This window comes from Tympanuchus pallidicinctus, unplaced genomic scaffold (assembly GCF_026119805.1).
Source record: "Tympanuchus pallidicinctus isolate F22 unplaced genomic scaffold, pur_lepc_1.0 scaffold9, whole genome shotgun sequence".
NCBI classification, from domain to species: Eukaryota; Metazoa; Chordata; class Aves; order Galliformes; family Phasianidae; genus Tympanuchus; species Tympanuchus pallidicinctus.
In genome coordinates, this window is record NW_026294813.1 from 21,724,954 (window position 1) to 21,749,097 (window position 24,144).

The 24,144-nt window shown below is 43.3% G+C and overlaps 2 protein-coding genes across 2 annotated transcripts; one reads left to right on the forward strand and one right to left on the reverse strand.

The window, feature by feature from the left end:
* Window positions 1-1,175: 1,175 nt before the first annotated feature.
* Window positions 1,176-8,324, reverse strand: ATP5F1A (ATP synthase F1 subunit alpha). The gene is made up of 12 exons (XM_052670286.1): window positions 8,170-8,324; window positions 7,658-7,736; window positions 6,403-6,572; window positions 5,437-5,610; window positions 5,175-5,341; window positions 4,887-5,035; window positions 4,058-4,209; window positions 3,700-3,924; window positions 3,493-3,600; window positions 2,335-2,479; window positions 2,013-2,163; window positions 1,176-1,387 (listed from the first exon to the last, which is right to left on the reverse strand). The coding sequence occupies exons 1-12, from the start codon at window positions 8,227-8,229 to the stop codon at window positions 1,306-1,308; spliced, it is 1,662 nt and encodes a 553-aa protein (XP_052526246.1). The 5' UTR covers window positions 8,230-8,324; the 3' UTR covers window positions 1,176-1,305.
* Window positions 8,325-11,701: 3,377 nt separating this feature from the next.
* Window positions 11,702-19,638, forward strand: HAUS1 (HAUS augmin like complex subunit 1). The gene is made up of 9 exons (XM_052670309.1): window positions 11,702-11,793; window positions 12,015-12,183; window positions 12,441-12,576; window positions 13,592-13,726; window positions 14,283-14,406; window positions 15,320-15,385; window positions 16,437-16,508; window positions 18,302-18,349; window positions 19,340-19,638. Exons 1-9 carry the CDS (start codon window positions 11,737-11,739, stop codon window positions 19,412-19,414), a joined length of 882 nt encoding a protein of 293 aa, XP_052526269.1. The 5' UTR covers window positions 11,702-11,736; the 3' UTR covers window positions 19,415-19,638.
* The last annotated feature ends 4,506 nt before the right edge of the window (window positions 19,639-24,144 follow it).

The following is a 24,144-nucleotide window of genomic DNA, read 5'->3' on the forward strand; positions in this document are numbered from 1 at the left end:
ATGTCACGTCTGTTTCAGATGTGTAAGGTCCACGCTTCAGGTCAAGGCTCTGAAGGTTTTAGCAATCTGATAACGTATCAGCTGTGGTGCAATCTGGTTTCTTGCAAGCACACTAAAATCTGCATCCCAGAACAAATTTCCTCCTTTCACGTACACACTTTCCAACTGATTTGATAGCACCGGAAGAGCACACTTTGATACAGGCAGGTACATCCAAGTGAGCTGAGACAGAAAGACTGCAGGACAGAGCAGCAATGGTCAAAGCACTCAGGGCAGCAGGCAGCTGTCATCATCAGCGCGGCAGCAGCCACACATCACAGCTATGGCCGGCTGGGCACCGCTTGCACGTGGGATCGGCCTTACCGCAGCGCTGACAGCGATGCGTCGCTGGAAATAGGGGAATGAATACTTCCACCAGAAGAGGGCCCAAAGCCCGCAGTGCTCGTCAGGAGTCTCCAGCACAACCCGCGCAATTTCTTTACCTCGCAGCACCACCCTGCGGCCACAAAATCCCATTGAGCTGCTTGGCGCTTCCCAATAGGTCCTTCCACTCACTGCCAGAGTTGGAAGGGAGCTTCTCCCCACTCCAGCCACACGCTGGGATCTCACACCTCACGTCTCCAGGAAGTCAGGAATGGATGTTCGGCAATATAACCTCTCCCACGTCACAACCGAAAAGCTTATTTTGACAGAACTGGAGTGAACTAGAAGACCACATTTAAATCTCCAGATGTACAACTGCGTCCTGAGATACAAGGAAAATAACATTGAAAGAACACCTCTGAAGGCCAGCCACCAGGAGCATGACTTTCCAGTTCTAAGACATGCCGTACTGTAGCACAGCGTTAGGCTGTTAGTGGACAACACTACGAGGTGCAGGCAGCCACCACACACACCAAGGAAGTGTGAACAGCTTCACAGCTGTACACTTTCTGAAAGTTACCTGGAGAAAAGGAGGAAAGCTGCACAAGCCAACCACAGTAGTCATAACAGAAACTGCAGTCAGTCACATAATCCTACAGGTAGTTTTTATATAGGGTTTCATCCTAGCTTCATCCCCTCAACAATCAGATGTCTGCCAATCTTTCAGGTTTCCTCGAGCAAGAGTGCATCCAGAGAAATTTAACTTTCCTCTAGTGCACCAGAAAAACAGTAATTGAGAACAGCATATCCAAGCCTTTTTACATGGAAACTTTTATTCTCAGTGAGATCTGTACATTCAAGTCGCACGTATGTTTAGGTCTTTGATGGAGCCAAAGCACATAACAACAAAAACAGCCTGGTCTGTTTGAACAGCTGATGAGTTTATGCCTCAAAAGTAGACAGGAAATTTGTGACTATTTCCTTCAGCTTAGCTTCCGTCTGGTCAGAGATCTTCCCTTCAGTCCTGTCAAAAAAGAGTTTAATTAAACTTCTGACATGGGAATAAATGCAGTCAATTGCTTAGGAGAAAAAAAACTACTACCACCCCTTCTCTAAAAGAGCTTGCTCTCTTTAAGGATTAAATTTTGTCAACAAACACTCTCAAAGCAGAGCCTCACTGAGCTAGGCAGTACAGCTATCTTCTACATAGCTATGCCCCTGAAAGAATGCACTTTAACCAACTTAGGATAAAGCAAATTTGTCCTGCTCTGTGAGCTGGGTCTATGTTAATACTGAAATCCCCATAGTCAGCTCAGTAACAAGGCACTAGGCAGCACTTCATCTACAGCACTAAGGCTATCAAAAACACGATAACTGACTGCACAAAGCCATTTCAGTATCAGCTTACAGGACAGGCACAGAGGTAGGTTTGCTTTAAGCACCAGCAGGGTTTCTAAACTTAACTGTAAAATGCTCAGCTCTGGATAACAGCACAAGGACATAAGACAAGCTGATTTAACCTCCAGTCAGAGGCAGCACAGATGGCCTCATGCTCTAGGATACATTGACTTAACGATTCAGTGATTGCTATCTGTGTTCCTGCTCTCACATCAGTACTCTTGTGATGAAATAAAACAAAAAAATCATACCTAATGGTGGAGAGGAGGGCCTGGTGCTGGCTCAGCACATGAGCCAGGAAAGCACTCTCAAATTTAGTGATTTTGCTGGGCTCCAGCTTGTCCAAGTGACCTCTTACACCAGCATAGATGACCGCAACCTGTTCCTCAATAGCCATGGGAACTACATGAAAGAAAACATTCACACCATCAGCAATTTTTCTACAGAAGCTTTCTCTGAATGCATGCAACACAGCTCAAGCTTTCATTTACGATGTCCAAAGAACATCTTAATGCTGGCACAGAGACCAACTGTGACTGGGAAATGCAGACACGTCACATCCTGGACACTGACCGTACTGTCCTTGTTTCAGGAGCTCTGTCAGACGCACACCACGATTCAGCAGCTGTTGTGTGGCAGCATCCAAATCAGACCCAAACTGAGCAAAGGCAGCCACTTCACGGTACTGAGCCAGCTCCAGCTTCATGGTACCAGCCACCTACAAGACACAGGTCACACTGAGTTCCACCCACTGAATCGAGTAGTCAGATCTTCAGAAGACAGCTTTCAGCTTGCTCTAAAAATCCCGTACTGTTTGGCCTTTTAACATTCTATGCCTCCCTGAAAGATTTGTAACTGATTTTGTATCTTTCACTCACAGAACTGTAGGAGTTGGAAGGAATCTCCAGAGATCACTGAGTCCAACCCCCCTCCCAAAGGAGGTTCCTTGCAGCAGGTCACACAGGAAGGCTACCAGATGGGTTCTGAACACCTCCAGAAAAGCAGACTGCACCAGCACTCTGGGCAGCCTGTGACAGTGCTCTGTCACTCTGACAGTGCAGAAGTTCTTCCTTGTGCTAGTATGACAATTCCCAAGTTCCAGTTTCTGTTCACTGCCCCTTGTTCTGTTGCTGCTCATTACCAAAGAGTCCACACCCACTGACTTGACTCCCACAGGTTAGATATTTGTAAACATTGCTAAGACCCCTCAGCTTTCTCATCTCTAGGTTGAACAGCTGAACACATCCTTCAGCCTTTCCTCACAAAAAAGATGCTTCGGGCCCCTTAATCATTTTTGTCACCCTCTCCTGGACTCATTCTTGGAGATCCCTGCCATTTTTTTTTTATTTTTTTATTTTTTAAATCTGGGGAGACCAGAACCAAACTCAGTATTCCAGATGTGGCCTTTCTAACTTGTACCAGGATTAAAAAAATGGGATTAAGAGTATTTTCTGCATCTAGCTAGCTCAGCACCCATTCCAACACAGTGAATCTTATGAGCCAAACATCTCCGTGCAGATATCTTCCCCTCACTCTCCACCTCCTGCTTCCTGTCTGCAAGCAATAGAAATATAAAGGAGATCCCATAATTTTGTTCTCATTTCATAATGTCAGGAACTCTAAGCTTAATTCCCTTTGTATTCGTAAATCTTTATGAAAGAATGAAATGGGTTGAACATCCTCCAGGTTACTCATTTCTGATGCGCTAAGAAGCAGAAGTTTCATGTTTACCTGCTTCATTGCCCTGGTCTGAGCAGCAGAACCTACACGGGACACAGACAGACCAACGTTGATGGCTGGACGGATACCTTTGTAGAACAGCTCAGTTTCCAAGAAGATCTGCAAGAGAAAACTGTCTTACTAGCTTGTTCAGAAGCCTACAAGCATCCCTTAGAGTGAACTACTCAGAAGTACTGGTATACAAAGAGCAAGTCCTACCTGCCCATCAGTGATGGAAATGACATTGGTTGGAATGTAAGCAGACACATCACCAGCCTGAGTTTCAATGACCGGCAAAGCTGTCAGAGAGCCACCTCCAAAGGAATCATTCATTTTGGCTGCTCTCTCCAGCAGGCGAGAATGCAGGTAGAACACATCACCTGGGTAGGCTTCACGGCCAGGCGGACGACGCAGCAGCAGTGACATCTGACGGTAGGCAACAGCCTGCACAGGAACACAAAGGAATCTCTCAGATTTCAGCAGCTCACCTAGAATTTTGAATTCCCAAGCCTGGGGAATTCACACTGCTCTAAGCACCAGTGCTGGACACTGAGGTCTGTAAACTATGATTCCTAACCTGTTTGGACAAGTCATCATAGATGATCAATGCATGTTTCCCATTGTCTCTGAAGTATTCCCCCATGGAGCAGCCTGAGTAAGGAGCCAGATACTGAAGGGGTGCAGCATCAGATGCTGTTGCAGACACCACAATTGTGTATTTCATGGCATCTGGAAAAAATGTTAAGTCCGTTATATCATCATGCCAATAACAAACAAATTCAACACGCAAAATACTACATTGCTGAAGCGACACCAGACAACACCACCACACTGTTGCATGGACGGACACTGTAACAACGTATCAGCCTGACTGACTCAAGCACTTTCAAGAGGGAATGTAAGGCAGCTATTGTCTAGCACTTGCAGACATCTTTCTCCTTTGAAGTGTGGTTTAAACTTCAGTTAAAGACACACTTAAGCTCTAGAAGTCATTCTGAGCCCAAGGTGTCTGAGCTTTTAGCTTTTGAAATGAAGTATTACAATCTTTCATAGACCAAGTTGTTACTGAAATATATATTTTTTCCCCCTACTAACCATGATTCTGCTTGACCAGCAGCCCAGAGGTAATCTACTTAATTTCTTCTGAGCTACATTTGCAGCCATGTGTATAGGTTACATATGCAGCCACTTTTGTCAGACATGTTACTGTTTCTGAAGGGAAGTTATCAAGCAATCTGCACGACTGGGCAGTAAAGACTCCTCACTAAACTGCCATTCATACTAACGTTCATCAATACTTGTGGGACACAGCTTGTAAATCATGCCTGCCTAACTGTCAAATTCCTATGTTATTATATAAGATCTTACTTTTAGCCAAGCTCAAGTATCAGAAAAAAGCCTGTTACCTGCATCAGTGAGCCTCTTCACCAGCTGAGCAACAGTAGATCTCTTCTGGCCGATGGCAACATAGATACAGTACAGCTTCTTTTTCTCATCTGTTCCATCATTAAATCGTTTTTGGTTGATTATAGTGTCAATGGCAATTGAAGTTTTCCTAAATAATGCAGAGGTAGGTTAAACTAAGCTGCCCATCTTTCTCCCAGTCTCCCACTCAGCTATGTACAGAATGCTATATAAAGGTGAACACAAGTCTCTGTTTATGGAAACACTTTTAGTTTGAGCCCTTAACTCACCCGGTCTGCCTGTCACCGATGATCAGCTCACGCTGGCCACGACCAATGGGCACCAAGCTGTCCACAGCCTTAATACCAGTCTGCATAGGCTCCCGCACAGAGATTCTGGGAATGATGCCAGGGGCCTTCAAGCCAACTCTTCTACGTGTCTTAGATGTAATAGGACCCTTAAAAGAGGGGGGGGGAGGGGAAAACATGCTGCAGTCTCTGTCACACAGAAGCAAGCTTAAGATTTAGTGTTATCAGATTTAGTTATACTTACCTTCCCATCAATTGGATTGCCCAAGGCATCTACAACACGGCCCAGCAGCTCTTCCCCAACTGGAACATCCACAATGGCACCAGTCCTCTTCACAACATCCCCTTCCTTGATCAGTCTGTCATTACCAAACACGACAACACCAACGTTGTCGGGCTCCAAGTTCAAGGACATCCCCTAGGATAACAATCATGGTATCATGAGAAGAATGATATCTGCATCTATGCTGAGCTCCTGACAGTTTAGTGCTGACGCAGTTAACATGGATCACTTGTGATCTCAATCTAATTCAGAGCAATCACCAATGTTTGCTTGCATATCCTTCCATATAGGCAACAATATCTGCATAAACCTTGAATTTATGATATTTTTTAATTGCAATTCCAGCACTCATCACTCCTGCTAAGAAAAACTGAAAGGATTATCAGAGTTCAAATAAATTTACCTTGCCTAGGAATTCAGCAAGAGAAAAGAACTGGATTATCTACATAAGGCAATTTATAGCATTAAAAAACAACAACAACAACAAAAAAAAAACCACTGGAAGAAATACTGCAGAACTCCCAGGGAACAGTTAACTTTCTAGCTTTAGTCTACCCTTAAGACTACAAGAAGCCAGCATATGGCAGAGTGTACTGGATCACAGAGTCTGTTTCTCAACAGTAATCAGAAAAGCCTGTCTGAAACCAACAAAAACAAAAGAGCTAACTTGACAGTGGATTAATCCTTCCTATAGGAAAGCAAATAAAGCTGAAGTGCTGGCCAAAAAGCAGTTAACACCACCAAAAAAGCAAACCAACACAAATCAAAATTTGCTTTTTGTAGCATTATTTGAAATATCAAATATTCAAGTTACAATTAAGTCCTTAAAAACTCCGCATGAGTCATCCCAAAAACAGTGTCAGATTCTTCTTACAAAAGCCATCTTTCTCCTTCTACAGTAAATAAATTGCTTTAGTGAAAGCTAACCTTCAGCCCAGATGAGAACTCAACCATTTCCTCTGCTTGGACATTTCTCAGGCCATACACACGGGCAATACCATCACCAATCGAGAGCACACGGCCAGTCTCCTCAAGTTCAACAGAGGTGTCAGCTCCCAAAATACGTTCCTCAAGAATAGAAGATACCTCAGCGGTGCCTAGGAGATATTTCAAACCAGATTCAGTGAATTAATGCGCAGTATGAACACAGTAAGCTTGTCTCAAATTCACAAGTTAACATAGCTTCTCTTAAATCTGTCATAAAACACGCTTTTCCTTATATATGATGCACGAGGCAAATGACAGCTTCTGTACACACAGCTAATAAAAGCAGCTTCAATTCATTTCTGCATCAGTTTCAATCGAAACAGTGAAAGACATTTAGTTTAGTCATCAATTTCCTTCAGAATGCCCTACAGTCAATTCCTCTCTCTGGAGAGACATCAGTCTGAATAGGTCATACTTAGCTAAGAAAGAAGACATGTTAGTTTCACAGGCAGAGAACTGGATACAGCAGAACACTGCCAACTCACTCGTAACCCCAAAACCAAATGTATTTTAAAGGCACTTAATACATGTAAGCAGCAAGTTGTTCAATACAAGCTATTTAATGTATTATTAATGAGTATTCTCTATCTTCTCTAATTTGGTAGCATGCCTGGAACAACATTTTGTTTCCTTAGCTGAGATGCCCCAAGGATCACAGTGAAAATTATTTCTTCATAGTATCCTTAGTCTAAGCAGTGACAAAAATTGGAGGTGGGCCAGAACCAAATACTGGTACGCAGCGCTGCAGCCTCACTGAGATGCTGGCAGCCACAAGAATTATACCCAAGGACACAAGGTCAAATTCAAGCAAGCCTGAGAAAGCCATTCGTTCCCTAATATTCCTCTACCAAGCAGATAAGAAACTGCAATTTGAGGTGGTTTTGGGTTTTTTCCTTTTTTTTTTTTTTTTTTTTTCTTTCCAGATAGTTCTGCAGAGCTTAAAGACTGAGGCGGATCTCCCTAGGGCATTTAAGTTGATATGCGATCATTCTTTTGGTTTGGGCATAACTTGGACAATTATTAAAGTGACATCTCCTGGATGTGACCCCTGTAAGTGGTATTTTGCTTTCCTACACAGTACACTGACATCCTGGTGGATTTTACCAGCTGACACACACACCTCACACTCCGAACTAGCTGACTGATCATGCTTTTAAGCATTATTCTTATAGCACAGACCCTTCTTCAGACTTACCTGTTTTCTGAAAACCCATTTTGGAGGCATGGATGTTTCTGGTAGCAACAAACGCTGCACCAAGGGTGTTTCTGGAAACCTAAATTAAACAATTGTTTCAGTAAGGTTTCCTTGATCACACAGAAGGGAGGCTATATTAATTTTTCAATGAGGCTTAGATATCTACCCTGCCTCCATTTTGAGCCGTCCTGCTGCGAGGCGAAAAAGCCGCATTTACAGCATCAAACCCAGCTCGCACTCATGTGAGAGGATACTCCGACAAGGTCAGGAGCACGAGCACACGGGCTCACCTTCACAGGGCACAGGGCTCGTTCCCCTCTCGCTTTCCAGCTGAGGACACCAGCGGGCACAGCACCGAATCACCCCCCTTCCATCCCTCCAGAAACCCCCAGCAGACCCTCAGCGGGAGCCCCGGCCGCAGAAGGCCGCGGTCCCTCAATGTCACCGCGGTCCCAAGATGGCGGCACCTCGCCGCCCTCTTCCCGCCCGAGAAGCGAAGGAGGCGCGCTCACCAAGCCGGCCTGCCGAGGCAGGGAACGGGCGAGGACGGCGGCCACGCGGGCGGACAGCATGGCGCTGGCAGCGGAGGAGAGCAGAGAGAGGCGGCGGGATGCAGCTGCCGGCCCACGGCGCGCTCGCTCTCTCTACAAAATGGCGGTGCCTCGCTCCGCCCCGTTGGGCGGCGGGGAGCAGAACCGCTCTTTCAGCGCTCCGCCTTGCGGCCCGGCCAATGGATGCGGTGCTTCGTACGAAGTGCGGCGCTTGGAGAACCTCCTTCCTGGGAGTGGGCGGGGGGAGAGCAAGGAGACTGCGGGTGGCGGGGGGTTGAGCCGGGGCCTAGTCATAGCTGGGGTTGTTGGGGACAAGGAGGGCTGTGGTAGCCGGGTTGAGGGCGGCAGGTCGAGGGAGGACATCCTCCCTCTCCGTTCTGCCCTTTGGAGGCAAGGTTTAAAATGCTGTGCCCGGTTCTGAGCTCCGTAGTTCCAAGGAACTGCTGGAGGGAATCCAGAACAGAAAGATCGCTATGGGCGTGGAACATCTCTGCTGCCCAGAGAGGCTGTGGATGCCCCGTCCATCCCTGGAGGTGTTCAAGGCCAGGTTGGATGGGGCCCTGGGCAGCCTGGTCTGGTATTAAATGTAGAGGTTGGTGGCTCTGCGTGTGGCAGAAGGTTGGAGATTCGTGATCCTTGAGGTTCCTTCCAACCCTGGCCATCCTGTGATTCTGTGATCTCCCATTTGAGAAAAGATGAGATAGCTGGGACACTTCAGCATGGAGAAGGCTGAGAGGAGATCTTATCAGTGCTTATCCATATCTTAATGAGTGGGAGTCAGTGGATGGGGCCAGGCTCTTTTTGGTGATGCCCAGGGACAGGGCACAGGGCATAAACTGAAACATAAACCGTGTCTGTGGTAACGATCAATGCTCAGCCAAACCCTGAGCTTGTGTGCATTTTGCTGCTCCATCTGGCTGCATGTAAGTCCATGGGACCAATGGGGCCCAGGGTGCTCAGTAAGCTGTCCGATGTCATAGCAAGGCCCCTCTCAATTATCTTTTCATGGTTCTCAAGATTCTGGAGAGGTCGCAGTTTGCTGGAAGCCGGTGAACTTGCTATGATTGTGAAGATGGGCAAGAAAAAAGAATCTGCCAATGTCAGAACTGTCAGTCTCACTTTGGTGTCTGGTAAAATCATGGAGAAAATTGTACTGGGAGTTACTGGAAAACACCTGAAGGATAATGTGGTCATTGATCACAGCCACAATGGATTCATAAGGGGAAGATCATGTTTAACAAACTTCATGTCCTTTTGTAATAAGGTCACCCATACTGTTGACCAAGAGGACCCAGTTGACATGATCTCTGTGCATTTTAGTAAAGCTTTTGATACACTGTCTTTTCATACAGAAATATAATGTGATATGTGAGCAATTGGGTGAGGCATGGGGATCAAAGAGTTATATTAACCCTTTGATATAGTAACCCTATAGTATGGAAAACAAAGGGTTTCTGCTCTGGAGATATTCAAGATCTGTCAGGATGCCCACCTTTGTGACCTACTGTAGGGAACCTGTTTTAGAATGGGGTTGGATTCAATGATCTCTAGAGGTCTCTTCCAACCTTTACATTTCTGTGATTCTGTGATCAGAGTGGCAGCCAGCCTCTAGCAGAGCTCCCCAGACTCCATTTTAGAGTCAGTTCTCCTTATGTTTTCATGAATGACTTGGATGTAGCACTAGGTGGTATTTTGAGCACAATCATTGACAGTACTCAACTGACAGGAGATGTTGGCTCTATCAAGGGTGGAGAGGACTTACAGAGAAACACAGACAAATTAGAGAGCTGAGCAATCGCCAACCACATGAAGTTTAACAGTGAGTTCTGAATTCAGCATATGGGGATGCACCGAGCTTTACATATAGACTAGAGATGAGGTGCAGGAGAGCAGTCCTGCTAAAAGAGATCTGAGGGTCTTGGCTGATGACAAGTTAAACGTGAGTCAGCTATCTGCCCAGGGAGCCAGGAAGGCCAACCATGTCCTGAGATACATAGAGCACAGCACTACTGACAGGCCAAGGGAAGTGATTGTCTGCACTGCACTGCTGCAGCCTCACATTAAGTACTGTGTGCAGTTCTCAGCACCACAATACAAAGCCAACACTTAAAGAGTGTCTAAAGCAGGGCCATAAAGGTGGTGCGGGATCTGGAAGGCAAAGCATGTGGAGAGCAGCTGAGGTCCTTTGGTTTGTTTAGCCTTGTGTGGAGCCAGGAACTGCACTCAATAATTCTTATGGATTCATTCCAACTCAGCATATTTCTGTGATTCTGAAGGAAGTTCCCTATGAACACGAGGAAAAACTACCTTGAAGGAGACAGAGCACTGGCACAGGCTGCCCAGAGAGGTGGTGGAGTCTCCTTGTCTGGAGATACAACTTGCCTGGACACTTTCCCGTGTAACCCACTGTAGGGAACCTGCTTTAGCAGGCTGTTGAACTAGGTGATCTCCAGAGGCTCCTTCCAACACCTACAATCTCATGATTCTGTGAAAACGAGGCCAAAAAGTGCTTTAATCCTTCCTGCAGTCTGGGAAGGGGCTGAGAGTGTGCAGCTCCTCGCCAGACTCCTTAATTATATTGTTGTTAATTATCAATCTCCTGAAGCACATTAAAAAGAATGGGTTTCAAGAGGTGACATTGTTTTATTCCACACAAGATGTAAGGTGGAATATTCCCACAAATCAAGCATGCCAACTCTTCATACTAGCTTATATTTATAGTCCAAAAAGTTTTCACCGCACCCTACTTAATGTGTAAGTCCTACCTACTACATATTCACGGCATTATGTAAGTACAAGGTTATGTAGTGTAACTGAATCTTCTGTGCTTGCTTGGGGTCTTTGGTGGTCTTCAGTGGCATATGGGGAGGTGTCCCACTCATTTTATACACACTTGGGTGCAAGGACACTTAATTTCTTCTGCTTTGTTACTGTTCTGGACTTGTGCCTCATTTCAAGGACGTGTCTTGTTGTTTCTTATTTATAGCCATCTTGGATCTTTGAGGAGAAGCATTCAGTTTTGGGAAGGTTGCTTATCCTAGATAAGCAGGACACCTGGGACTTAAAGCAGGGCTTTGACCTTGAGCCAGACGAAAATGTGTGACACCGCAGCAGCTCGGCTGCTTTGATGATGTATTTTGCAAGAAGGACCCCGACTTTTTAAATGTAAACAATAAACACACATATTTTGCCCTTTAGCTTAAAAATGATTTTCGTCCCTTCTGGTTAAAGGATTTGACGTGATGTGAATGGAAACACACAATTCCATCAAAAAAGAAATCACCTCAAATCACTGTACTATTTAAAAGCCTTATTTCCTTAAAAGCTTTGGGTCCATAAGGGGAAAAGTAAATTCTCAGGAAAAAACGGAGAGCTTTAAAATCAGCTGTTATACAAGAGCTTGCTGCGCATGACGAATCGCCCAGTCCAGCCCCCCCCCCTCCGGTACTACAGCTCCCAGCGGGCCTTGCGGCACTGCAGCTCCCAGCGGGCCGTGCGGCGCGCCCTCCGAGCGCAGGGAATGCCGGGATGGCGGCGGGAGGCTCGAGGCGGGGATCGGCAGTCTTTACGGAGAAGTTCCTGCGGGTAACGGTGGGGTTGGGGGATGGAGACGGGAAACGGTGTTATAAACTACAGGGAGTGCCTGCAGCAGAGATTTGGGATGCCGTCTGTTTACACTTGTTCTTTGAGTGATGTCGCAGGGGTCGTTTCTCAGGAATGCAGAGCTTGCAGCACATCGCTTTTCTTATGTCCGGCTGTTACTTTCTGTCTTTTCACTGGCCTCTTCTTTTATTCCCCCCGGTTAGATTACTTCATGGCTGAAGAAAACATTTGAAAATGTGCCGCAGTTTGAAGTGAACGCGCAGACCATTGATCTCTTGCATATGTTTGTGGAATACAGTGAAGAAAAAGAGAGAGATGTTTCATTTCTGATAGAAGACATGAAGCAAAGGGCAGCAGAATACGATGCAGATGGTGAGCTAAAGGCTCCACTTGTTAGCTTCTTTAGAGGGGTTTTTCCTAGTGATCTTGTAGACTGTTAAAATGCGAAGCTCAACTATATTAAAAAACAAATAGCAGTAGGCTAAGCATTTGTTGTGCTACAGCTTTTACTGTAAGGCAAGGCAAATCCATTTAGGCTGAAACTGGGTTGTAGCTTTGGATAGACCCATCTAAAACCTGAAAGAACAGCAGCATTAAAAATAAATCTTTTTTGGTTGTTTGTTTTTTAGCTGAGCATTTGCAGAGCCTTCTCACAGAAAGCCTCGATCTTTCACCATCCTGTCTGTCCGAAGAAGGCACTGCCCACCTTAAAACTCTGGTAGACATTGCAATGATACTTGAAACGGAGGATGCTTATCTTACTAGGTAATTCTTCCCACTGTGCAGCAGAGTTGGTGATCTGTGCTGTTTCCCTCTGTTTTTTTTTCAATTCATTTCAAAGTGAGTTTTCACACCAGGAATCCTACTAATCCAGCTTTTGCACCACTTGAGCAGCTTTAGAAGGCGCAGAAACTGAGCACAAAACTCTAACAGCTCTAATGTCCGTCCCATTAAGGAAAGCATCTGAAGTCCAACAGGAACTTCAGTTAAATCTCTTCTCGGCTTATAATTTTGTGGTCAGTTGCCGTAGAATTTTGTTACTAGGACTGTCATGCCAGGTAGCACAAGCTAGAGCAGCTTTCAAACTGTCTAGGCAAGCAAGGACTATGAAAATGTAACTGGTGACTCAGTTTCACCACATCTCTTTCATTTGTTGTCTGGCCTCAATTCATGTGAGGAGATTTCTTTGGCCCTGACACAGAAAAATGGCAGCCGTTAGTCTGTTCTTTCAGGTTTCTCTGTCTGACTTTAAACTGTAACAGCAGGAGTGCACTGAGAATTGTCAGTGAGGAGAAGGCAAAATCTACGTTAAAATCCAATGTTTTTTGTTTACTCATGTTTAAGAACTTTGCTCTTACTGTTCTTTTCTGAGATAGAGGAGCAAGCAGTTATGAACCATTGGGAAGAGTAAGTGACTGAGATGCTTCTGGTTGTGTACTAGGGACATAGATTTTCAAGGGCTAAATAGAGTTTTTCTCAAAGGCTATCTGGCAAGCTGTGAGTGGAGCATGTAGTTATTTCAGGCCTGGCTGTTTCATCCACTAGAACGACAGGTCTTGTTTAGCATTTCCCACTGCTTAGGTTGCTGGACTGTTTCCCAGATAAAATTTTGTTGCTTAAAGAAAGCAAATAACTTCAGAGATGTATTATATTTTTTTCTTTTTAAACACTTGCTATTTACCAGATATATCATAACATGAGGGAAATCAAGTGGTAAGGGTAGGGTGAGAGGAAACAACAGTACTAATTCTGAGTTGTTCCTTCCCACTCTTTTCGCCAGCTTCTTCTGTGCCATCAGTAATAGGAGTTTGGAACTGCATGCAGCAGAATCAAAAAACAAAGAAATGGAACAAGAATTGCTCAACGTTAAGAAAAAAATGACTGCTGTACTGTTGCTGGAAGAGCAGTTAGAAAAGTGAGTAATGGATGAAAAAGGGGAAATATGTGAGCAATACTGTGGACCTTTGTGATGTCATGCATTTCTTGTGATAACTAACAGAGTAATTTAATTGTTAGTTTTTTGACACATTTCTACTTAATTTTGGGGAGTATCTCTCAAGAGCTGTATTCTATGGACACTTTCAGGGGTCAGAAAGAGTTTTGGGATACAGTTATATCTGTTGTAAACTGAAAATAGTTTTGCAAGGAGTTTTCAGATGTGGGCTGGCATCTTCCACCCACTGAGGTTCCATCTTCCACTGAGGTTGAAGGCAAATCTCAAAAGTATAGGGGTTAGAAGGAGCCTCTAGAGAACATTGAGTGTGAGTGTGGCCTTTGAGTCTGGAGGTGGATGGATAGTTCCATGGGTATTTCCACTAGGAAATCTCACAGCAAAATGCAAATGTTTTCTTCATTCTCTCCTTTTGGTGTTGGTCGTATTAAGAAGTTCAGCTTGAGCATAGGTGGCCAAATGGTGTGTGTGTGTACAGGTATTTCTTTGAATGTAAGGGTTTCTTTCTTTTCTATTTAAGGGATCTTGAAAAAGTAAAGACACATCTTGAGATTGAAGGAGCTAAATCTGAGAGCCGATCTCAGAACCTGCAGTTCCTGAGAGACAAATGTGAGGATTTAAAAATCAGGATTAAGACTGCTGAGGTAAGTAGAAAGAATTATCTAATATAATGCTGTGACAGGTTGCAACAGTCATGGTTGGGTCCAAAATTGTAGTTAAGGGCATCCCTGGAGCCTCTTAAACTCCTGGACTTTGGACTTCTGGTCTCATAGGACAAGTTACCACGCTTTAATTGTTTCTGCTATTTTTATGTTCCTTCTGCAGAACTTCCTATGGTAAATGCAAGGATACTTTTCCTTCTGTAACTGAAAACATTAATAGCTCAGACTACTTTATGCTCATTGTGATGTGCCATAGTGTAAAGGTATACTGAAGAATTATCAGTAGAGTATATGCTTCACTGAGATAAATTGTGTCAAAATTTTGAGTAGGGACATTTTTTTGAGATCAATAAATGATTAAATGTTGAAGACTGAAGTTGTGCCTTTCCTGTATGATGATGGATACATGAATAATTTATTTATCATAGAATCATTCAGGTTGGGAAGACTACTAAGATCATCTAATCCAACCATCAAGCAATGCTTATGACCTCTCTAGACCATGTCACTCAGTGCAACATCTACTCTTCTCTTGACCACCTCCAGGGACAGTGGCTCCACCATCTCCTTGGGAAACCCATTGCACTGCCTCACCCGGATGCCCTCCAGTATCTTGACAAATACCAGAGATAGAAAGCATTTTACTGAGAAGCCTCTTCCTAACCTTGCCACGTGCTTTTCTCCCGCTAATTTTCTGTAAAGATTTATTAACCATGCTATAAACTTCAGTAGCAACGGATTTCATATAACGTCTAGAGCTATGGTTCAGATGGCACATACTTGTACTCTTACTGAATTGTGTTCTCGTCTGCCTGTTTCACTCAAAATGGCAAAATCTTTTTCCTCTCAGTTAGATTTTGTGATCAGTTATGTATGAGCTCTTTTCTGTTTCTAGATGCAGCTTACTGGCAGTGGGTTAGACCAATCACTTTTGCATGAGTCACTGGTGGGCCTGTCTGAGGTAGGTACAGGATGGAGGTTTCTACAATGATCCATTTTCTAAACAGAGTGGACGTTCTGTGGAATATATTTCATTACATAGCTGCCACGTTTCTGTTCTGCACTCAGCACTCTTTAACATTATTTGCTATTACTCTAATGGGAACTTCAATCCTCCCTGTTTCTTTTTCTAGCTTTTTCTGCCTATTCAGCTGAATAATGGAAGCAGATTCTCTGATTTTTTCTTTCTTTTTTAACACTGTAATTCTCAGGATGCAACACTGGGTGGCATTGTTGACATTGCTCAACATTTGAGAATAGTACTAACCAAAAATGATTCGAGTTGGAATTCTACACACAAAGTGGCACAGGGACCTTTCTAGTCTTTATCTGACCTCTGTCATCTTCTAAAACTTGAGTAAAGGGGATATTTGAGTCACAGGCGTTTCTACGAGCTTTGCCAAGAGTTCAGTTCAAATAGCCAGCATGAATGACTTCCTCTTCTGAATGTTTTTTTATTATTTTTACTTCAGATTGAATATTTGAAAAGGGTTAAGTGCTTTGTAATGTGATTAACTTTCAGCCTCCAGGAGAAACTGCCTCCTCTTACTAACAGAATGACCAAAGCGGTGCAAATGTTGGGGATTTCTTTTTTCTGCTGCCTGTGCAAGACTTTGTTTTCACATATAAGCCATGAGCATGAGAATGTATCTTCTTCCTTGGCTCTGTTCTTTATGTGACCTGCAGAGATGTTAACTCTGAAAGTTGTCTGCCTGGTGGAGCCTCCTGTGAAATCTCTTATTTCAGGGAGGTGAGATCAGGTGGTTCTGCTGTTAGAAACAGTGCTGTGTGCTTTCAGAAAGCAAAGGAAAATACCTCTGTGTAAAACTTGTACTGGGTTTAGCTGACTCACTGCCGAGTGAATGGTTGATCTTTAGTTTTCTGTATGTTTTGAGGAGGATCACAAGAGCTGTAACCAACATCTGTTCATTCCAAAATGCTGTTAATGTAGAAGTGGTGTAAATCAGTACAAGGAAGACTATAGAATGTGATCTACTTTGCTCTATTCACAGAAACTGGCTGGAATGCAGGAAGAAATTGTGCATTTGAAGAGGGACCTTGAGTGCTATCTTGATCTACCTCCTGTAATTATTTTTTCCATGGTTCTTTTATATTTGCAATCAAATTAATTTTAACAGAGTTCACAATATGAAGGAAGCTCTTGCTATATTTCAGTGGCTAGAAAACTCTAATCTGTTAACAGTGTTAAATAAAAACTGTACTTCAACACAATGCTATTTATTGATTAAGCAAATCCAAAACTAATTGTATGCTTACCGGGTAAACCTTGTTCTAACAAAATATGTAGGAGTATGATCTCAGCAGATGTGAATTGAACTCAGTATCAATCTATGAAAATTGAAAAAGCTGAAAATTAGAAAATACAATTATTGAGTTTAACAGAATTTTGTAGGTATACTAACACATTAGGGTATAAATTTAGGAAGAAATACCTGAATACAAACGCAGACTTTGTCCCCTAAGCATGTAGTGCATCTTGCAGGAGCACTGTCTGCTCAGCTCAGTTATTATGTTTGGTTTCTCTCTGAGAGTCCTGGGTATTCAGCCCTTTTGGAAAACAAAAGGCAACCAAGAAAGCCTGTACGTTTTCTTTCTGAATTGCTGTTTTGAGAGACCTTGTCTGGGTCCATTGCTTTAATTTCTGGCTTTTTCTGCTTCTGGTCACCATGCCAGGAGTTACAATCAGGCTGCTCTGCAAAGCACCTTTTGTAAAAAAGAATTTACCTATTTCAAATAAAAAGAACCATTGTTACAGAAGACTTTCAGTTGAGAGTAATTCTGTTAACAACTTCATAGCGGCTCAAAGAAATCATGGGCAAACAGAGCTTTAGTCTGGGGGAGTGGGGAAAGGCCTTGGTTTTGTGTGATATCTGTTCTGTGCTATCTGAAATGCTTCAGACAGCTAAACCCAAATATTTCTGATCTTTGGAAAAATGCCTGTACATTTACAGATGAATATTAAGGACTGGCATTCCTGCAAAATGTGGTAAAAAGTAGAGCAAAGAGTTGAATGGGTTTTAGGTTTAGTAAATAGAACAGTAAGCAAAATAGTCACAATTTTGACTTACCTAATACTGCCCGTTACCTCCTTATCTGACAACCCAGAGCATGTGATGTGGCTAACCTCTGAGAGTTAAAAAAAGGCTTGTTCCAGTTTTTCTAAATTGAGCACAGGAATACAGAGAAACAAAGGACCTTATCAAAAGCTGCACAGAAATTGTGATTAATTGCATCGCTTGTGTTGTGAACTAAGGTACTCGTCTGCTGCACGATCCTTCTCTCTTCACCTCTTCAACCCTTCCATAGTGGTCTTGCCCCTCAACACATCTTCCTGTAAGGAAATGGATGAAGGTAGAGGCTGTGACTGCTTCTCCTTTAAATTCATCTTAGTCAAGGAAGCAGCTGCCTCATCTCAAGCAAAATAGGACGTTCAAATCGCATTAGGTTTCCCAGTTCCTCCTTCCCCCAACTCCTTGTCAGAGGAGACAGGGAGAGCCCTAGTGCCCTGCTTCTGGTGCAGACAGAATGAAGGATGGTTTGTGCTAAAAGCGCGTTGTGCTCTGGAAGATTCATTCTTGGCTGTCTTTAAAAACTGGTTTGTTGATTGGCTAGTATGGAAAAGTGGGTATTTCTTAGATATTAGGCCATACCAGACTTCTGAAAAATACCTGATTGTTCAAATGAAGCTGATAATAGGCTTTTAATGTCAGTACCTTTCATATGTGAAAAGCATACACAAAACTGATTTCATTATCCTTGAATTCCCCTGTGGCATATAATTAGAGTCTTGCAGTGATTCAGGAACTCTGTAATTCAAATTGAAATATTGATTTTCATGCTATTTTTTTCTCATTAGAATCTTTCCCTTGCACGAGTGAAGGTTGAAGAAGCAAAACGAGAACTGGTAAGAGATTTTATCTTTCACAAATATTTAAATGGGTGCCGTCATGCTAAAACAATCTATATGCATTAATTGCTTGTGGATTTATCAACCTTGGATTGTGATCTTAATGATCTCTAGAGGGTAATTTTGCTATGGTAGGGCAGAAGCAGTGCATGTCAGTAGGAGGAACTGTTGGAGTCGTGATAGCTAACGGTGGTGAAGCAGTGGGACATGATGGGGGTTAGGTATATGTCTCTCTGGATTTTTGTCTGCTTCGTCTGTCAGAATGCTTATTCACTCCACTGCAGCTTTTTAGTTCCAAAACTTCTACTGCTCCTCAATTCTCAGAGTGTAGTAAGGCCCAGGTATTACTGAACAGCTGCCTTGTAGATTGCAACGGGGAGTTTTCCCTACAGAACATAATACTCACTTCATACATATGTGTGTACCCTGCAGGCATTGGTGGGAAACATTTAATCTGGCAATGTTTAGAAGGTCTGTACGAAGCTTTCCAGAGTGAGCTGGTCCATATTTGAGCATAAAAGCTGTCTTTGTTTCTTTGTGTTAGTACTTACTTGCTCATAGACACAGCACAAAGTATTCAGTGATACGCCATTCAAATTTCTAATTGCATTTTTAAATACTCTGTACATTTTCAGATGGGTTTGCTCAGACTGGTGAGATACTTGTTTCATAGTGCAAGCTCACCTTACCAGCATGCCAGGCTTCTGTTGGGTGTGTGCATCCTGTAGTTCAGCTTGAAGATACCTGATGTCCCATTAGGGCATGGTATAAAGGCCATTTATAAACAGATTTAGTGCTTTGTTTGGAGATTTCTCCATAGATGACTACTGAGACCGTTGCTGCTTGGATTGGTGAAAAACTACCAGTCTGATGCTTGGGTTAATCAGTGCCAATAGTACCCTAAGGTTTGATCATTGTAGATGTGCTTGTGCAAGAAGAATATATGAAAACTGCTTTGCATTTACTGTCGGTTTTCTCTCCTGCCAGAATGCCTTGGAGGTAGAGTTCTCAGAGAAGATTGAAATGCTGACTTATGATGTGCTGGAAACCAGAAGACTCTAGTTCACCTGAAGTGTCCTGAATAGGAGATTTCCTTCTTGTCTATTTGTTTGCACTAATGAAATATACTGGACTCAGTATATTCTGCAGCTTTCTGCCTTGCTCTTATCGTGGTTGGATGGCGTGCTTGTGACCTTTCAGCAAGCAAGCTCTTCTCTTCAGTGGTTCATGTAGCAGTGCATTCGTAAATGTCAGCTGTTTTTCCAATAAAATTCTTCCCAAACTTCTTTTTTTTTCTTTTTTTTTTCCCATATGTGGTGGAAATACTTCATCCAGCTGAAAACAGACTGATAGTAAGAGGACAAAGAGAAATGGCTTTAAACTAAGGAGGGCAGATTTAGGTCACATGTGAGGAGAAAATTCTTTACGCAGAAGGCGGTGAGGCCCCAGCACTGCTGCCAAGAGCTGTGGGTGCCCCATCCCTCGAGGTGTCTGAGACCATGGGTGGGTTCTGGGAGCCTGAGCTGGGGGAGGCACCCAGCTCACTGCAGAAGGTGGGTGGTGGAGTTTTAGGATCCCTCCAACCCAAGCAGTTCTCTGCTCTTCACCAGGAAGTGTTCTTATCAGGACTTGATAGGCCTTTACCACATAGAATATGACTGATCAGGGAATCTGCCTTTCCTCTTTCTGCACATCCAGTATTTTTTCTTCCCTGGTGCCCTTGCTTTGGTGGTGCAAGCATTGCAATGGCAATTACAATGATTCTTTCCATCTCCTACATCATTGAAATAAAAAGAAGAGCAAGAGTCAGAACTGAGGATTCACCATTTTTTTTTCCATGCATAGAATGTTGATCAAGTGAAGATGAGTTCTAGATGTATGCAAATAGCTTCTTTGGGCTTTTCTTTCAGGAGGAATGTAAATGTTAATTATTTACTTCATAGGGGTTACAGTACTGGTTTCACACATCAAATTCCACTGCTCACACAAGTAAGAGCTGGGATGAACTGTCACACATCAACTGCCTGAGAATCTGGGGTTTCTGTTTTCCTCAGTAGGAAAATAAACTAACTATGCTAACCAGTAAGGTTTGCCCATGTTGAGCACATTAAGAGCTAGCAGTCAATAATCTACGTTTTTTTTCTTCCTAACATGATTGCATTAACCATTACATTTTAGAACTTTGTGGATAGTTTTGTGATTTTTTTTTTTTTAATTTTGCTTTCAAGATGAACTTTATTAAGGCCTGAAGATACACAGGTATTTTTGCAGAAATTCTGTGAGATGTGGCCAGTTTGAAGCTGGACTGTGCTTTCCAATTCTACCTCAAATGCCACCTTCCTGAAGGGTCCCCGTAGCCCTCCTCTTCATGTGCCATCACCACACGGAGCTATAAGCATCTGACTTCTTAAAAGTGCTTCTCTAGAAATTGTGTCAACACCTAAAGGCACATCCTTTGTGCTATTTGCACCAGGCAGTGTCCAGACTGACAGCTGTGGTGCCCTCTGTGACATCTGTTGGCAATTAGTTGCAAAAGATTATGCTAATGGTTAAGCATGGTTTAGGAGCTGCTGCTTGCTTCAATGCAGAAATTGATTTCACTGATCTGAAGGAAAAGAGATTCTTCCTGTTGCTTCATGTCCTCCCTGGAAGCAATAGGATCATGAGTTTGGCATCTGACAATTGTACTTAGGATGCATCTCTGATGATTTCTAAGAAGCTGCAAGCTCAGAAGGCAGCTGTGTCAGTAAAGTGCCACAGCCTCATCGGCTTGTGGCTCTCCTCACCTCATTTCTTTCACCTTGATGCAAAAGAATTGAAGAATATCCAAAGAGCTGATGCTCGTGTGATCTTCTGTCTCTTCTCCCCAAATGCCAGAGAGAATTGGTGTTGAGCTTTGGGTTTTTAAATTAAAAAGTAGGAAAGGATTAGTTGCCTCAGTTTTGTGAGTAGTATCTTCAATTCTTTCTGGGCAAAAAAAAAATCAGGATGGCAAAACTAAGTAGAGGAGCAAGCTTTTACATGAGCCGAAGAGGTGAAGGGGAAATTACTCTGAGTTAACTGATGTGAAGTCTAGAGTGGCAACAGTAGTGCAGGGATGACTACAAGTAGTTACTGCTGACCAAAGACCAGACTGAAAAATGACAAGAGTGAAGTATTTGGATCTGGAAAGAGAAGAAGTGTAATCTGAACTCTCTTTTTCCCATTGTGGAAAGGGAAAAAAAAATACATATATACAGTCTTTGTGAGGCATCAGAACATACCAGGGCAGATGTTAGAGAACTGTTTAACAAGAAAGCCATTGTAAGGCACTGGAGGTTGTGACCTGACAGTTAAGGAACCTTAATCACTTGAAGCTTTTAAGAGCTGATCAGAATTGCTTTGCCTAATTATTTATAATGCTAAGGAGAGTTGATCACGCTTTGAGATAGGAAGATGGATGACTGCTTGAGGATGCTGCCTGCCCTGTTTGTCTATGAAAGAAAGCCTCAGGACTTACTCAGCTAACACTATTTGAGATCTCTGCAGTGTATTACAATGACTCAAGGCTTGGGTAGACTTCCTGTGGCGGTGGCACTCCCTTAGCACTACTTCATTACACAATACCTCTCCAGCTTTGAAATTTGTCTGGAGAGGTCTCCACCTCTGCAACTACAGTGCAGGTGCTGGTTCCTGTCCGTGGCCCATTCGTTCACTGGCAAAGAGTCCAATGACAGACATCAGCAGGGCCAGACTTGGACTCGAGAGATGCCCAACAATGGCTGTCTGTTTCTTCCTATGGCTGGGAGCATAAGCAGAGAAAAGTACCCATCAGCAGCATGCAAGCTGTGTGCCACAACTGAACCATCTGCAGCACATGCAGCACAAATCAGGGGCCACTTGTCAGGTCCTACAGTTTGGCTTTAGATGGGAATGGGGAAAGTCAAATAAATGAGATTTACACAGCAAACTGGCTGTCAGTAAGGCTACTCAGCTCTTTAGTCACACATTTGCACGAGCAGGGTGCCTTGCAGTGCAACCAGACATCTGTCCTCGCTGTTGGTAGGACAGGACAGACAAAGTGAGGATAGGATGTCAGCTCAGGAACACAACACAAAGGTCCTGCCAAGACAGGAGCATGCCAGTCTGAGCACTTGGCTGAGTAAACGTTTGATTCTGGGCTTTGCCCTCTGCTCTGACAGTTGTTGAGTGTTTCCACGGAGGAGCTGCGCACAGCCAGGAGGGAGGCTGCCAGCTGGACCTCTATTTTCTGTTGTATGTTATGAAATAATTACCCAACTGGGAGTGACACAAACGCCTGCAGATGCTTTTGCTTCTTCAGCCTAATTTCAAATTACATCAGCTGCTCTGCTCTGAGCCTTATTTTTGGAGACGCTGCCTATTAACACCTGCACATGCTCATGCTTGCTCACAGCTTCACGTGAGGTTCCCACAGCCACCACTCACGGTGTGAGATGCTGCACAGGCACTGCAGATCAGTGCATTGCTCCGTTTCTGTGCCAGCCGCAAGGGATGTGCCTGCGTCATCACAGCGTGATCAATTGCTTCCCCTTGGAAACAAGAGGACCCAAACCCCACCTATAGAAAAGGATTTAAAATGCTAGATGTGAAAACAGTGGTCAGCTTCAAGCATGAACTTGCATAAGTGGGTAAGGAATTTTATCACAAAGCGATAAACTATTCTTATGCTAATACGCAAAGTAACAACTGCTTTAGGAAGTTAAAAAACAATCTTCAAGTTGGTTTAGTGATTCAGATCTATGTAAAGGAAAACATTTGCATACCAAAAAAAAGACAGTAATAAAAGCAAAGTGACAGAGAAATACCAAAAAATACCAAACCATGAGGCAAAATTAAGGGTATTGGGCTGAAATGTGTAAGTATTTACTCAAAATGCATTGGGTCAAAAGACGTATGTGAAATCTCTTGGCTATATATTTTGTCTAGTCCATTTTACATAAATATTCTACTCATTGCAAATGGTTCAGGTTGCTTTTCAACCTTCGTTTGGCTGAAAGAGTTCCAAACGTTCTTCATTCATCTCAGTCCTTTAGTAAATGCAGAATAATAATATGGAATTATCATAGAAATGATAGAATCACCGTGTTTGGAAAAGACCTTCAAGATCCAGTCCAACTATCTACCTGCCACCAGTATTTCCCCACTAAGCCACGTCCCTTAGTACCACATCTGGAGGTTTCTTGACCACCTCCAGGGACAGTGACCCCACCACCTCCCTGGCAGCTGTGCCAGCACCTCTCCACTCTTTCAGACAGGAAATTTCTCCTAATATCCAACCTGAACCACCCCGGCACAACTTGAGGCCACGGTTGAACTGAGAGTTGAATACGTTTAAAAATCTTAAAACAGTTTCAAGATATATTTGAAGAGGAAGTTGGCTGTATGTTGTATTGCCTGGATTAAAGCACTGCAGACATTCTCTCAATACACAATTCCATTTTGGGAACTTCTAAACAAAATCATGATGTACCAACATGCTTGTAAATGTACTCAAGTGGGTATTTTTTGCTTGCTTTGTTTTTTAATTGTATACAGCACCAAGTAGGACTGGGAAAGATCTTTTACTTCTGAGCTCTTTGAGTTTTTAAATAAGAGGGCAGCACTGAAACAATATTAATTCTGGTCTGCGTAGCCTCGAACACTGCAGGAAATCCTTCAGCTTTGTCTCTGAGTCTGCAGTTGCTGTCAGTAACTTCAAGTGGCTTTGAAAACACTTTACATTTTGATACCTAACCTCATTTCAACAACTCTGTACCAGGCTGGGAGAATTC

Bases quoted from the DNA above. Each gene is read 5' to 3' on its own strand.
- HAUS1 (XM_052670309.1), top strand. From the start codon at position 11,737: ATGGCGGCGGGAGGCTCGAGGCGGGGATCGGCAGTCTTTACGGAGAAG. The intron at 11,794-12,014 runs GTAACGGTGGGG...CCCCCCGGTTAG, and splicing joins TTACGGAGAAGTTCCTGCGG to ATTACTTCATGGCTGAAGAA. The intron at 15,386-16,436 runs GTAGGTACAGGA...CTCTATTCACAG, and splicing joins CACTGGTGGGCCTGTCTGAG to AAACTGGCTGGAATGCAGGA.
- ATP5F1A (XM_052670286.1), bottom strand. From the start codon at position 8,229: ATGCTGTCCGCCCGCGTGGCCGCCGTCCTCGCCCGTTCCCTGCCTCGG. The intron at 6,573-7,657 runs GTAAGTCTGAAG...AATATCTCCTAG, and splicing joins AATGGGTTTTCAGAAAACAG to GCACCGCTGAGGTATCTTCT. The intron at 4,210-4,886 runs GTAACAGGCTTT...CATTTTTTCCAG, and splicing joins GAAGAGGCTCACTGATGCAG to ATGCCATGAAATACACAATT.